Raw genomic sequence first — 14280 nt, forward strand, 5'->3', positions numbered from 1 at the left:
ACCCCTGTGCAGTCACAGCGGGGCCCAGCAACCCCCGCAGCCAGGAGCTCCTTCTGGGCTTGGCTTTATGCTGCCTCGGAAGGTGCCCATCCCCACAGCATCTGGGCCATTCTGGACAGGGCCCAGGGTTGCAGCTGGGGGAAATTTCCCATCGACTTCCCCAGAGCAGGATCCTGACCATGGCTTCAGAGCAGGCAGCGGCTCCCCTCAGGTCTGTCTCCCAGCACAGGCTGGGCCAGCCCCCTTTGGTGTCCCCAGAAGTAGGGCCTGCTCAGGCCGGGTTCTTGCTCTACCCCGGGCGCAACCTGTGAGTCTGGCTCAGCCCCCGCCCAGCACGAGGCAACTCCCAGGACAGATCCAGGCTCCGTGGATTTAGAAAGTTCTTTTACCAAGTTACAACATTCAACAACCACAAAGAGAGGGAGCCCCCAAGCACGCGAGTGGGGGGGGCAGCTGCAGCTCCAGTTGGAGAGCAGGGACGCAGGGCTGGGCGGGGACAGACCAGAACAGGAGCCGGCCATGGGGCCAGGTCAGCCTCCCGCAGCCCAAATGCAGGCACTTCCAGAATACATGCCCAGGGAAAGGTGTCAAGCTTTGGGGCCATTTTGAAGCCCCCATGAGAGCCCCTTTCTCTTCAACGGCCCCCTCCCTGCCCGTCCATGCTGACCGGTCATGAGCAGTCGTGATACCAGTGAGCTTGCAAACGCCACCCACACAGCCCTGGGGCCAGCGCCCACGGCTTGCATGCCGAGGGCAGAAGAAAGGGGTGCACTAACATTGAAATGAGGTGACGGGGGAAGGTTTGTAGCAGGGGCCCTCGGGCAAAGGGGTTACAGCAAGATGCAATGCCCGGGTGGAGACGAGGGAACCATGAGGACTCCCGCTTTAAAAATAAATAACTCTCTCTCCCTAGGGACTGTCTGGCACCTGGGTCTTCCCTGCTGAATGGCACCGAGACAGTCAAACCTTCCCAGACATGGAGCACAAGTGTAAAGACAGATTTTAAATATTGCCAACTAAAAACCCTGGCCCAGGCTTGCCCGCTGCTTCAAGCACCACGTGACCTCCTTGGTTTTCAATTTATTGCAGTGGATCACGCCGAGCGCCGGGCCAGCAGGGGGCAGGGTTCTGGTGGGTGGGGCGGGGAGCATTGGGTATTGGTCTCTAGCACCCCCCTCGGGCTGACCTGGAGAGGAGCCAATGTGTTCTGGAGAGGGGAGTGGGGAGGAAGAGGTGGGCGCAAGTTCGGAAGGACTGGGCTTCGGTGGAGGTGTAGGGTGGAGACCTGGCACAGTCCCTGGCAGAAGGGGGGGTGGCAGGCTGGTGCCCATCCTCCCTACCCCGGCCAAAGCCTATCCTGCCACTCCCAGGCTGTCGGCAGCTTGTCCGAGGTAACAATGCTCCATGGCAGTGGCCACATAGGGGCACCGAGAACCAGGCAACGTGAACCTCCCCTGGCGGGGCACACAGAGGGGCTCCCGGCGCAGCTGGGCTGGCCTGGCTGGGAACCAGACTCGCGTTGGAAATGGCGCCAATCAGCAGAGACTGGACCAGAGCCCTGGCTGGGGTTCCCTTGGGATCCCAGCTCCCCCATGGCAGGGCGGGGGCTGGGATGGCAGGGGAGCAGTGTGGGTCAGGGCGGGGGCTGGGATGGAAGGGGCAGGACGGGGGCTGGGGCTCCACTGGAACAGGTTCTGTTTGGGGAGTCGATGGCAGGGATCCCTTGTACCCCCCACCTCCCCACTAGTTGGTGCTATGATCCAATGGGACCGGACCCAGCTCAGAGGGGGGAGCACCAGGGATGGCTGAGGCTGCTTTCCAGGGAGCCCCTCACTCTCCCCCGGGGCCTGCAGCCCACCCCCTCCCTATCCCAGCCACCCCGCACATCCACGCACCCACCAGAGCAGCATCCTGGGCTGACCTGCAGGAGGCTGGAGTCTCCCTTCCCTGCCCCACAGACGCAGTGTCCCTGACCCTGAGCCCCGATGCAGTAACGAGGGGGCAGATGCTGCCATGGCGTGACTGACCGGGGGGGGGTGACCTCCATGCACTGAGGGGGGCTGGAGCAAGGGTCTCCAGCCCTCCCAGTGGCAGCAGGCCATGGGGGGTAAGGGGCGGATCTCGCTTGCGTGTGTGGCATGGCCCGGGCGCAGCGCTCCTCAGGCTGGCATGGAGCTGGCGCAGGACCGCTTCAGGCAGGGGTACAGAAGCAAGGCAACCGCAGCTACCGCAAAGAGGATGATGGGCTTCAGCCCCCCGGCCGGGACCTGTGGGAGGAGATGTGGGGGAGGTCAGTGCTGTGCCCCGCAGCCTTCCAGCGCCTCCAGGGAGCCCAGGCTGCTCAGCGGCTGCAGGGTGGGGGCCAGGCTGGGAGGCAGCTGGAGCCTGGGGGGGCGGGTTCTCCTGGAGCCCCCATTCCAAACGCGCGCGTGGCCGAGCTGCAGGGTGATGCCAGCAGGAGCGGACCCCGGCAAGCAGGGAGCGGTGAGCACCTCGGACCGGGAGTTCACCAGCCGCCCTGCGGAGCTACTGGCTAGCTGCTAACAGCTGGGTGGGGGGCAGCCTTCCCCAGGGGAGCACGGAGAGATGGGGTCCCTTGCTCTCACACACTCCCTCTCTGGGGGGACCCTGGGCTCAGACCCAGTGGGCCTCAATCTCCCAGGGCCACTCCCCCGTCTTGTTTCCCATGGCCCCAGTGATGGGGCGCCCGCCCCTCCCCTCGCCTAGCCCGCTGGTTCCCACCCTCTGGGGGGCCAAACGTTGTCCCACGATTCTTGGCGGCCACAAAGGATTGCGGGATTTGAGTCCTGGGAAAAAACCATGGGCAGCTGGGGGATGCTGTGAGGGGGTGGGGGGATGGTGAGGGGTCTGAGGCATGCAGGGGGCTGGCTGCTTAGCAGGGGGGGTTGTGCTGCGCTCCTCGCCCCGCAATGGGCACTCAGAGGGCTTTGCCCGGAGATCCCAAAGCCTCTCACCAGGGCAGGGACCTGGTGCTGCAGCCCGATTGTGGGGAACACACCGGGGCTCTGGCCGAGGAGGCAGTGGAGATGGGGCTATGCCCCAGTGCTGAGGGCATCATACCTCATTACTGATGCCCCTCAAATCCTCTGCCGGTGCACAGTGCCCCCTGCTGGCCACCTGGGGCGCAGGCCCTGCCACTGGGCTCAGAGGGGCAGGAAGGGCCTGGTGTGACAGCAGGGGAAGGGAGATGGTTGCCCCAGCGCCATCCTCCCACACACACACAGGGGCACTTGTTGCCCTCAGCAGTGGGGACGAGGTGGCATGTCTTTAGCGTATCTGACCTTTGAGGCACCAGCCCCTTTCCCAAGAGGGCATGCCCCTCCCCAGCACTGTCTCTGGCTGGCGGGCCGGAGCAAGCGCCTGGGGAGAGGGAGAGCAGAAGGGTGGATGAGGGGAGAGGCGAGGGGCAGGGATCGGAGGGCAGGTGCTGGAGGCTCAAAGCAGCGGCGGGACTGGGAGCAGCCTGCCATGCACGGGGAGAGCCAAGCAGGGGCCTGGGCCAGGCCGCGGGAACGGGGAGATACCAGTACCTGATCCGCATTAGGAAGAGGTCTCGGCCCACCAGCACCAGAGCAGAGCCACTATAACAACCAGTCCTATGAGGGGGAGGGAGATCTCGGGGGCAGGGTGGCTCTATGGGGGGAGAGCAGGGAATGGAATGGGGCGGCAGCCACAGGCCAGGGGGTGGGGGTGGATGGAGATGAGAAGGGAGAGAAAAGAGAGATTAAATCACAGGCTGCTTGGCCTTGTCTCGGTGTCACCCTAGCCCTGCCCCAGCGGGCTCTCAAAGCTGGGGAGGGGGCGGCTCCTGCTGGGGGGCTGAGCCACGGGAGGGGGCGCTGGGGTGGGCTCGTGGGTCAGGCTGGGCCGCGGGTGGGGGCTCCCTGGCTGAGTGTCCTTGGCCCAGTGTGCACCAGGTCAAGCCCCAGCTCCAGCGGCTATTGACCAGCCCCGGGCTCAAACCGTCGCCGTCCAGGTCCAGGCAGCTTCTGTGCCCGGCTGGTAGCTCCCCCCAGCACTGGGCGCTGCTTCCTGCATGCCACTGGCTGAGACCCCCCTATCGCCCCCACTCAGGCTCCCCACTGGCTCCCTGGAGCAGCGTCCCCCTCTGCCTCAGCGGCTCCAGCCAAGAACGGGGTCTGTGGGAAAGTGGCGGGCACCCGCGAGGCGGCAGCTTGGCACAGCCATCGCCCACAAGCCCCATCCCTTGTGGGAGCGTGGCACAGTCAGCACCCACTGGGCACCCCCCACGGCAGCGTGGCAGCGTCGTTACCCACGCCTGTCACCTGCGGCGCCCCTGCCCGCGGCCGTGTGGCACCCCCGGGGCACACCTACCCGCCCGTCAGCGGGGACGGTGCCGTTGAGTCTCTGGATTTCCGCCCGGCACAGCCGCAGCTCCTCCTGCAGCTGCTGGCGCTCCTGCTGGATGGCCTGATACTGCCGCTGCAGCTCCCGCAGCTCGGTCTGCATGTCCTCACACTGCAGGGGCAGGGAGAGGGGCATGAGCAGCCCCTGGGGAGCCCCTCCCCTGCCCTGCAGCTCCCGCCCGGGCAGGGCCAGGGTGAGTACCTTGCTCTGGGCCAGCTGCACCTTCTCCTCCTCGCTCTGCAGCTTGAAGCGCAGGCTCAGCTCGGAGTCGTCCTCCTCGTCCTGGCTCAGGGGCTCCTTGGGGCTGGGGGCGCTGATGGTTCTCGTGTTGTCCACCATCTTGAAGGAGACGCTGCCGCTCAGGCGGGGGCTGGCGCGCCGGGGAGAGAGGGTCCGGCGCACCGGGGCATGGATCACTTCCGAGTCCGTCGACTTGTGAGACTCTTCCGACCTGCTCCTGGATCTGCAACGGGAGCCCGCAGCCCCGGGCAGAGACTGCAGAGCCGCTCCTGGCCCACCTGGCCCCCATGGGGAGGAGGCGCCTGGCCCAGCCAAGGGCAGAAGCCTCCCGGCCCAGCCCAGCCAGCGAGAGGTGGCCTGGCCCAGCTCAGCCCAGCTCAGCTCCGCTCCAACAGCCCAGCCAGCGGGAGGTGGCCTGGCCTAGCCCAGTTCAGAACTAACCAGTCCAGCCCAGCACAGCCCTGCCCCAGCTCAGCTCCGACGACCCAGCCAGGGGCCTGCCCACCTGCTCACAGATCCCCTGAAGATTCTGGTTCAAGCCCCAGCTGCCAGAGGGGACAGGAGGCAGGTCCTGAGCCCAGCTGCCACCTGGGGTCTGAGGCTGGGCTCCCCGGCCTGCCCCACCCTGTTGACCCTTCCAGCCCCCTTACCTGTACTTCTGGGCTTCCAGGTTCTCCAGATGGTGCACCATGATCTTGTTGCTCTCTTGCAGGGTCTGGTACTCCTCTGTCAGGTCCCGGTACTGCTCCCGCAGGGACAGCAGCTCCTCTGGAAACACACAGGCTGCAATGGGGCACAGCCCGCAACAGGGCTGCCACCTCACAGGAGACCTTCACCCCCACACTGCCCCCTACAGCCCCCGCCTCACAGGAGACCCACACCCCCACATTGTCATGGAGTGTTGGGGAGTCCAGGCCCTGTACCCCGCTTCCTGGGATTCACTGAGACTCTCAGCCAGCCAGTAAAACAGAAGGTTTATTGGACAACAGGAACACAGTCCAAAACAGAGCTTGTGGGTACCCCCAGGACCCCTCAGTCAAGTCCTTCTGGGGGAGCAGGGAGCTTAGACCCCAGCCCTGGGGTTCCCTGCGTTCCTCCACCCAGCCCCAAACTGAAACTAACCCCCCCCAGCAGGCTCCCTTCTGCAGCCTCTGTTCACATTCCTGGGCAGAGGTCCCCCTCCCTCTCCTGGCTCAGGTGACAGGCTCTCAGGTCTTCCATCCCCAGGGCACATTCCCAGGTCAACACTCCCTTCTCCCTGCTGCGTCACATGGTCACACCCTCCCCCCAGCCTCTGCCTCACAGGAGACCCACACACCACAGTGCCCCCCATGACCACCACCTCCACAGCTCCCTGGGGCTGCTTTCCAAGCACCCATTCCATTCCAATGCCACCAGTCTGGGGCTGCGCCTGGCTCAGCCCTGGGGCTGGGGGTTCCTACCCACCACCACCTCCCTGCTACCAGTTCCCACCCACGCGGCACAGCTGGGAACCAACCGCTGGGAGCAGAATCCACCTGGGTGCAGACAAGGGGAGGACACCGGGGCTGTGCACGACACCCCCAGCACCATGCTGACAGACGGGAGCCTGCCCCATTCTGGACTACCCACCCCACCCGCTGCAGCACAGAGCCCCCTAGTGCTGCCCTACCCAGCTCGTTACAGCCCAGTGCCCCGGGACAAAGTGGGAATTTTCTTAATGTTTTGTATGACTACAGAGTGCCTCGGTTTCCCCTATGTGTTGCACAAATATCTAGGGCTAGGTGGTGGGACAAGGGTGTGTGATTGTTGCACAGACCCCTAGGAGGCAGGTGTGACTGCCAGATGGCTGCCTGCGCACAGACGAAGCCAGGGCCCATCCTCTGCAGGTGTTGGAGAACAAAGAGAGGTGGAGGCCAGGTGCCTGGCTTGCTGGGAAAGAGACAAAGGAAGGAGGAGGGACAATGGGGCATGACTGAGGGTGGGCTGTTGGAGGCTAGTCAGTCTCCAGGTTTGGGACTCAAGGGGAGAGCTCAGGGCTCTGGTCCCCGCAAGCTGGACTTTGCTGTAACTTCCTGCTTTCTGTGCTAACAAGCTCTGTTCTACGCTGTGTTCCCGACCACTAATAAACCTCCTGCGTCTCACACTGGCTGGGAGTCACTGCTGGCTGCAGAGTTGGGGTGCATGGCCCCATTGGGGGTGTGTGAGGCTTCCCCAGGCATCCCAGCCAGGTGGACTCACTGTGGGGAGCATGGATGGGGGGGACTGAACGCTCCAAGGTCAGACCCAGGAGACGCTGTACCCAAGGGGAAAAAGAAAAGGAGGACTTGTGGCACCTTAGAGACTAACCAATTTATTTGAGCATAAGCTTTCGTGAGCTCAAATAAATTGGTTAGTCTCTAAGGTGCCACAAGTCCTCCTTTTCTTTTTGCGAATAAAGACTAACACGGCTGTTACTCTGAAACCTGTACCCCAGGGGGATTGCCCTGGTGAGAGCACGCCCTGAGGGGTGTCACACTGCCCCCAGGGTCCTGTCGGGCCCCCCCTGAGAGTGGTGACAGAGCCCCAAGCCTGGGCACCCGTGACAGCCCCCTAGCGCCACGCTCGGGTATTGGGGTCAGCACTGACTGCCAGGGGAGAGCGCCCCCTGCTGAGCCCCCCACTTCCTGCAGCACAGTGCCCCCTAGTGCCTCACTGAGACCAGCACTTACTGCTGGGGGAGAGCATCCCCTGTTGAGCCCACCCCCACCCCACTCCCCACAGCTGAGTGGGGATCCCAGGGGCAATACCTTGGAGCACAGCCAGCTTGTCAGCGGGGCCCTCAGCCCGGGCCTGGCCGCTGGCCTTCATCGTGATCTCGGCGCGCAGGGTGGTGATCTCCGTCTCATACTCCTCGCGGACCCGCTGGAAGCGCTGCAGCTCGGCCTGCAGCCGGCACAGCTGCTCCTGCAGGGCGGCGATCTCGTTCTCGTGGATGGCAGCCACCTCCTCCGCCTCCAGCCGCAGGCCGTGGATCTCTTCGTTGGCCTCCTGCAGCTCCCGCTCCGCCTGCTCCAGCTCCGACTCCTTCATATCCTGCAGGGTGCTGAACTCGTCCTTCAGCGTGCGCATCTGAGCTGTGGGGGGAGAGGCGGGGTGAGGGCCTGGCGCCAGAGCACCATGGCTGCCCCGTCGCCTGTCCAGTGCCTTCTGGCCAGGGGACTGCAGCGAGGGATGCGTTCGAGAGCCAGAATGATCCCAAAGCACCCGCCAGCCTGCATGCACTAGGATCACTTCACCCACCACTGAAATGCAGCCACCTCTGGGGTGGGACGTGGCACTTTGGGACAGGAAGTAAGGTATAACCACATAGCCAATTGAATCTCTGGGCAGTGGATCCGGGCAGGCAGGATGAAAAAAGGCGAATGGCGCATCCCACCCAGTCCCCACAGAACAGCCAGGCCCCCCAAGAGACACCTCCCACCTGAGGATGCCTGGCCCCAACCTGCAACAATGCCAAACGGCTTTGCCTCCCAGCCCATCTGCTGGCTGCCACAGGACCTTCTGCTGGCCTGCTCCAGCACCACCTCTGGGCTGGCTCCTGGTCCTGCCCCAGGAGCCTAATCCCTGGCCAACCCACCTGCCCTCCGCTGGGGCCTGCTCCGACCACCAGGCCAGGAACGGACAAGCAGGGAGGAGCGGTGCCTGGAGAGCACCCACTGGGTGGGCGCAGGGGGAGGGAAGTGGGTGGAATGAGGAGCACAAGCCGGGGGGGCGGTCCTGGGGACAGTGGGGTTGGGGAGGCAGTGGGGGAGCGCCTGGGGGAGCTGCGGGGGGGGGGGGTGGATATAGGCCAGGCAGGCTGTGGAGGCAAAGAGCTGGGAGTGTGGAGCAGGGGAACCATGGCATGAGAGTGGTGAGGGAACCGTGGGGTATGCCTTTGGGAGTGGGGGGAGGGGGTGTGTAGGGGTGAAGAGAGCCATGCTGGGGATGACAGTTTGGGGGTGGTTGGGAGGGGCGAATCCTGGCAGGTGCAGGGCGGATCCCTTGGGAGCAGGGGTGATTGGGGGAAGTTGGGGTGTGGCTGGGTGGGAGCAGGGAGTACCCCCTGGAAGGCTGACCTTTGGGTTACGGTCCCCTGAGTGAGTGGTCCCTGGGGGGTGAGCTGGGGGGTGGAGACCCTGGGTGAGGGTGCCAGGTGGGGGTCCCCGAGCAAGGGTTGTCAGGGAGGCTTGTCTCACGGGGGGATTCCCGGGGCAGGGCCTGCTAGGCAGGAGAGTGCCAGGGAGGTAGTTGCTGGGGTGGGAAGGTCCCCGGGAAGGGTAGTTGCCTGATGATTACTGGACCGGGGGCGGGGGCTCCCTGAGAGGCAGTTTCTGGGTGGGTGGTCCCTGGGAGGCAGGTACCTGTGGGTTGGTTGCCAGGCGGTTGCCAGGCAGGGGGTCCCTGGGGGGTAGGTCCTAAGGGGGGCTTGTTTCTGGGTGCGGTGGTCCCCAAGGGGTGGTTGCTGTGCAATTACCAGGGGGTACCCGGGGTGGGGGAGGCCAGTTGCTGGGCAGTGAGTCCCCAAGGCGGTTGCCAGGTGGGGACTCCATGGGGGGCAGTTGCTGGGGAGTGGTGCCCAGAAGGTGGTTGCCATGCAAGGGGTTTCTGGTGGGTAGTTGTCGGGCAGGAGCTCCCTGGGGGATGGTTGCCAGGCGGAGGGGACCCGGGGGGATGGGTGTCAGGTGGGGAGGACCTGGGGCGGGGATTGCTGGTGGCGCTCCCTGGGAAGTGGCTGCTGGCAGGGGATTCCTAGGGGGCAGTTGCCAGGGAGATCCCTTGGGGGTAGTTGCTGGGGGACCCCTAGAGGGCGGTTGCTGAGTGGGGGATCCTTGGGGGTGATTGCTGGGCAGGGAGTCCGCAGGGGGCAGTTGCCAGGTGGGGGGTCCCCAAGGGGTGATTTCTGGCTGGGGATCCCTGAAGGGCAGTTGCTGGAGGGTTCCAGGGGGGTGGTTGCTGGGTGTGGGGGACCCCTGGGGGTGATTGGCAGGCAGAGGTTCCCAGGGGGCAGTTCGACTGGGGGGGTTTCTGGGGTGTGGTTGCTGGAGGTGGGGTATCCCTGGTGCAGTTGCTGGGGCGTGTCTCTGGGGGGCAGTTGCCAGGGTGCCCTGGGGGAGGTTGCCAGGGGAGATCCTCAGGGGGCAGTTGCTGCAGGAGCTCCTGGGGGGTGGCTGGGAGGGCCCCTGGGGGCAGTTGCCAGGGTGATCTCCAGGGGGCAGTTCCTAGGGGGTCCCCTGGGGGCCAATTTCCAGGGAGGGTCCCAGGGAGTGGTTTCTGGGGGGATCCCCAAGGGGTGGTTGCCAGGGAGCTTGCCAGGGGGCAGTTGTTGGGGGGTCCCCAGGGGGCGGTCACCGGGAGGTTCTGGGGGGCAGTTGCCGGGAGGTGGTTGCTGGGGGGGTCCCTAGGCTGTGGTTGCCAGGGGGTCCCCAAGCCAGTTCCCAGGGGGCGGTTGCCGGGGAGTCCCCAGGGGGCGGTTGTTGAGAGGTCCCCAGGCCGGTTTCCAGGGGGTGGTTGTTGAGGGGTCCCCAGGCTGATAGCCGGGGGTGGTTGCCGGGGGGGTCCCCGGGCTGGTTGAAGGGGGGTCCCCGGGCCGGTTGCTGGGGGGCGGTCCCTGGGCCGGTTGCTGGGGGGTCCCCGGGCCGGTTGCCGGGGGGCGGTTGCCGGGGGGTCCCCGGGCCGGTTGCCGGGGGGCGGTCTCCGGGCCGGTTGCTGGGGGGCGATTGCCGGGGGGTCCCGGGCCGGTTGCTGGGGGGCGGTCCCCGGGCCGGTTGCTGGGGGGCGGTCTCCGGGCCGGTTGCCGGGGGGCGGTCTCCGGGCCGGTTGCTGGGGGGCGATTGCCGGGGGGTCCCGGGCCGGTTGCTGGGGGGCGGTCCCCGGGCCGGTTGCTGGGGGGCGGTCTCCGGGCCGGTTGCCGGGGGGCGGTTGCCGGGGGGTCCCCGGGCCGGCGGCACTCACTGCCCACGGAGGTGGAGGGCGTGAGCTCCATGGCTGCCTCCCCTGGCTCCAGGCCGGGCTGGCCCCTGCGCGCAGCCCGGGCGACCCCGCGCGGTTCCAGCTGCTCCGGCCCGGCCTGCGGCTCGCGCCCTCTGCTGGCGGGGCCAGGCCCAGGGACCGGCAGGGCCGGGGCCTTCCCCTCTGCCCCACCAGTGCACCCCCTGCCTGCTGCCCCCAGGGCCCAGTGCGACCCCCCCCATGGGCCCCAGCGTGGCACGGCCCCCGTGGGCTACGGGCCCCAGCGTGGCACGGCCCCCGTGGGCTACGGGCCCCAGCGTAGCACGGCCCCTGTGGGCTACAGGCCACAGTGCAGCACGGCCCCCGTGGGCTACAAGCCACAGCATAGCACAGCCCCCGTGGGCTATGGGCCCCAGTACAGCACGGCCCCCATGGGCTACAGGCCCCAGAGTGGCACGGCCCCCGTGGGCTACAAGCCCCAGCGTAGCACGGCCCCCGTGGGCTACGGGCCCCAGTACAGCATGGCCCCCATGGGCAACAAGCCCCAGCTTAGCACGGCCCCCGTGGGCTATGGGCCCCAGTACAGCACGGCCCCCATGGGCTACAAGCCCCAGCGTAGCACGGCCCCCATGGGCTACAGGCCGCAGTGCAGCACGGCCCCCATGGGCTACAAGCCACAGCGTGGCACAGCCCCCGTGGGCTATGGGCCCCAGTACGGCATGGCCCCCGTGCACTACAAGCCCCAGCGTAGCACGGCCCCCGTGGGCTTTGGGCCCCAGTATGGCATGGCCCCCGTGCACTACAAGCCCCAGCGTAGCACGGCCCCCGTGGGCTTTGGGCCCCAGTATGGCATGGCCCCTGTGGGCTACAAGCCCCAGCGTAGCATGGCCCCTGTGGGCTTTGGGCCCCAGTATGGCATGTACCCTGTGGGCTACAAGCCTCAGCGTGGCATGGCCCCTGTGGGCTTTGGGCCCCAGTACGGCATGTACCCTGTGGACTACAAGCCCCAGAGTGGCACGGCCCCCATGGGCTACAGGCCCCAGCATGGCACCACCTCCTTGGACTACAAGCCCCAGGTGGCACTGCCCCCATGGGCTACAAGCCCCAGCATGGCACTGCCCCCATGGGCTACAAGCCCCAGCATAGCACTGCCCCCATGGGCTACAAGCCCCAGCATAGCACTGCCTCCTTGGGCTACAGGGCCTGGCTGGTGCCCCACGCAGCTTCTCATGGACTCTCAGGACAGCAGGGACCATCTAGTCAGCCCCTCAACCCCTGCTCCTTACTGGGCTCCCCTGGGCTGAGACACTGAGCTCCCCAAATCTTCATTCATAAGCTTCAAGTTACAGAGAATCCATCATTTACTCTAGTTCAAACCAGCAAGTGCCCTGTGCCCCATGCTGCATGGGGCCAGCTGTAGGACACACACAACCTGCTGGCTCTTGGTGTGACCTGGGGCAGGTTTGATCCCTGGAAGCCTATAGGGTTTGGGTCCTGGCTCCCCACCCAGGGCACCAGAGCATTGTCACTGGCAGGCCCCGAGGACGGGAGGCAGGAGCTTGCTTAGATCATCAGAGCCTGAGTGTGTTCAGATGACAAGTTTGGTTGATAAAGACGGGATGCTGGCAGGCCAGATGCCAGCTCATGCCATGGTCCCCTTGTCTCAGCTGGACACTGACAAGCTCAGTATTAGAACGGTAAGAATGTGTTGAGTGTTTAACCTTGATGGCCAGTTGTGACTTGCTGCTGATATTAATCCCACCTGTAACATCTATGTCCCGTATTGTATGGTAATATTTGAGCAGTTGTGTTGTGAGCCTCTGTGACTGTAAATCACCAGCCAGGAGAGAGACTCGTGGGAAGGGCTGATCTCCAGCAGAAGGTGTCACGCCCTGCCCAGCAGGAAAGGTCCATGGATACCAGACAGACTATTGTGGGACAGGAATTTCCCTACACACCATCAGCAACAGGTTCTGCTCTCCTCCCAGTGGAGAAGAGTCAGGCAAGTGGACTCCTCCCATCAGCTGAGTTTGCAGCTCAGAGCATGTGGCAGGAAGGGGATAAAAACCACAAGCCAAAAGGACCTGGTGTGTATCTCTATGATGCTTGGACTCTGGGGGGACGCGGGGGGAAGGTGTTTGTAGGAATAAACAAGAGATCACCAGTGCTTAGCCTGGGTTAACCCTGAAGGACATGCAGAGCTTGCTTATTACAGAAACGTCTAGTACTTTGTGAAACTTAAGACTGGAACTCATTTGTGTATCTATGGTTACCTGCTTTAACCTGGTACATAACTCTCTGGTTTCCTTTTCCCATCTTTTGCTAGTTTATTATAAGATTGGCAACAAGCATTGTCTTTGGTGTGAGATTTAAGGTGCAATTGACCTCGGGCAAGTGACTTGTCTTTTGGGACTGGCAGTAACCTGAATATTGCTGTGATTCTTGGTGCAAGGGACCATCTCTCACAAAGGCAGGCTCCCCTGGGTGGCGAGACAGTTTAGAGCACCCAAGGGGACTGTCTGTGACTCCATGGTAAGGCTGTGGAGTTTACACTTGATAATTGGTTGGTGAAACTGAAGTACAGAACTCTCAGCCAGTTTGGGGTTTGTGCCCCAGTTCCTAAGAGTCTGCCCTGAGGTTGCTAAGTATCAGAGGGGTAGCCGTGTTAGTCTGTATCCACAAAAACGAGTCCGGTGGCACCTTAAAGACTAACAGATTTATTTGGGCATAAGATTTTGTGGGTAAAAAACCCACTTCTTCAGTGGGGTTTTTTACCCACGAAAGCTTATGCCCAAATAAATCTGTTAGTCTTTTGTGATGTTATTGACATGACCTGTGACCGTATAGGTCACTGCTGCAACCACTGTTATATATTTGCAGCAAATATTGTACAGAGGTTGTTGTGTGAGGTGTCTATGGAGAGGTTAGGGTTGGCTGGGTAGGATTATGCTGTCTGTATGGGTCTATCGTTGTTGTGGTTGAAGTGATGAACATTGGCTATGTACTTGTATCTCAATGTGCTTGATTCTAAGTAGCCTCAGTGAAGCATTTGGTCAGCTTCTTGAGAAGGGACTATTCTCCGTAAGTGCTCAAACAAGAAACACTTAACTGACAATGGACTTTAGGAGACAGCAGTCCACATCTGAGCTTTCCTGGGAATGTTCAAACTAACATGTAAACAATGGCATCCGCCTTCAAAGAACTGTCATGCATGGACATGTGACTTGCCCATGTGACTCCAGGCTCCATCTTGCTGCTGTGATTTCCACAGTAAGAATGGAGGGGTGTCCTTCCACATGGCAAGAGACTATAAAAGGCAGCTGCATCTCCTCCATCTTGTCTTCAATCCTGCTTCTGACCTCTGCTACGAAATGAACTTTAACCAATTTTAGCTCTCATCTATATTTCTTTCTTTTTATGAATAAACCTTTACATTTGAGATTCTAAAGGATTGGCAACAGTGTGATTTGTGGGTAAGATCTGATTTGTATATTGACCTGGGTCTGGGGCTTGGTCCTTTGGAATGGGGAGAATCTTTTTCTTTTCCTGGGGTGTGACGTTGCACTCTATATGATTTTATAAAAATATGCTAATGAGTGTGAATATAATGTAACTGGAATAGGCTTCATGCAAAAGGTCTCTTGTAAGGTATCATTACAAAGCTTATAATCTACTGAGTGTGGTCCTCCTATTTGTATA

At 62.8% G+C, this 14280-nt stretch overlaps 1 protein-coding gene across 3 annotated transcripts in view; it reads right to left on the bottom strand.

Annotated features, from left to right (window-relative positions):
• Window positions 1-367: 367 nt before the first annotated feature.
• The window catches only part of CCDC136 (coiled-coil domain containing 136), a 39066-nt gene continuing 25153 nt past the window's right edge, over window positions 368-14280 (bottom strand). For 2 of the 3 annotated variants that reach the window (XM_073328961.1, XM_073328959.1), the window contains 5 exons: window positions 7398-7724; window positions 5280-5397; window positions 4591-4852; window positions 4357-4500; window positions 368-2267 (listed from right to left, as the gene is read on the bottom strand). In XM_073328961.1, coding sequence (XP_073185062.1) covers window positions 2160-2267; window positions 4357-4500; window positions 4591-4852; window positions 5280-5397; window positions 7398-7724 — 959 coding nt within the window. In that variant the 3' untranslated portion in view covers window positions 368-2159. Of the gene's footprint in view, window positions 2268-3551; window positions 3655-4356; window positions 4501-4590; window positions 4853-5279; window positions 5398-7397; window positions 7725-14280 lie in introns of all 3 variants that reach the window. The other variant, XM_073328960.1, reaches the window with a different exon arrangement.

This window comes from Lepidochelys kempii, chromosome 1 (assembly GCF_965140265.1).
Source record: "Lepidochelys kempii isolate rLepKem1 chromosome 1, rLepKem1.hap2, whole genome shotgun sequence".
NCBI classification, from domain to species: Eukaryota; Metazoa; Chordata; order Testudines; family Cheloniidae; genus Lepidochelys; species Lepidochelys kempii.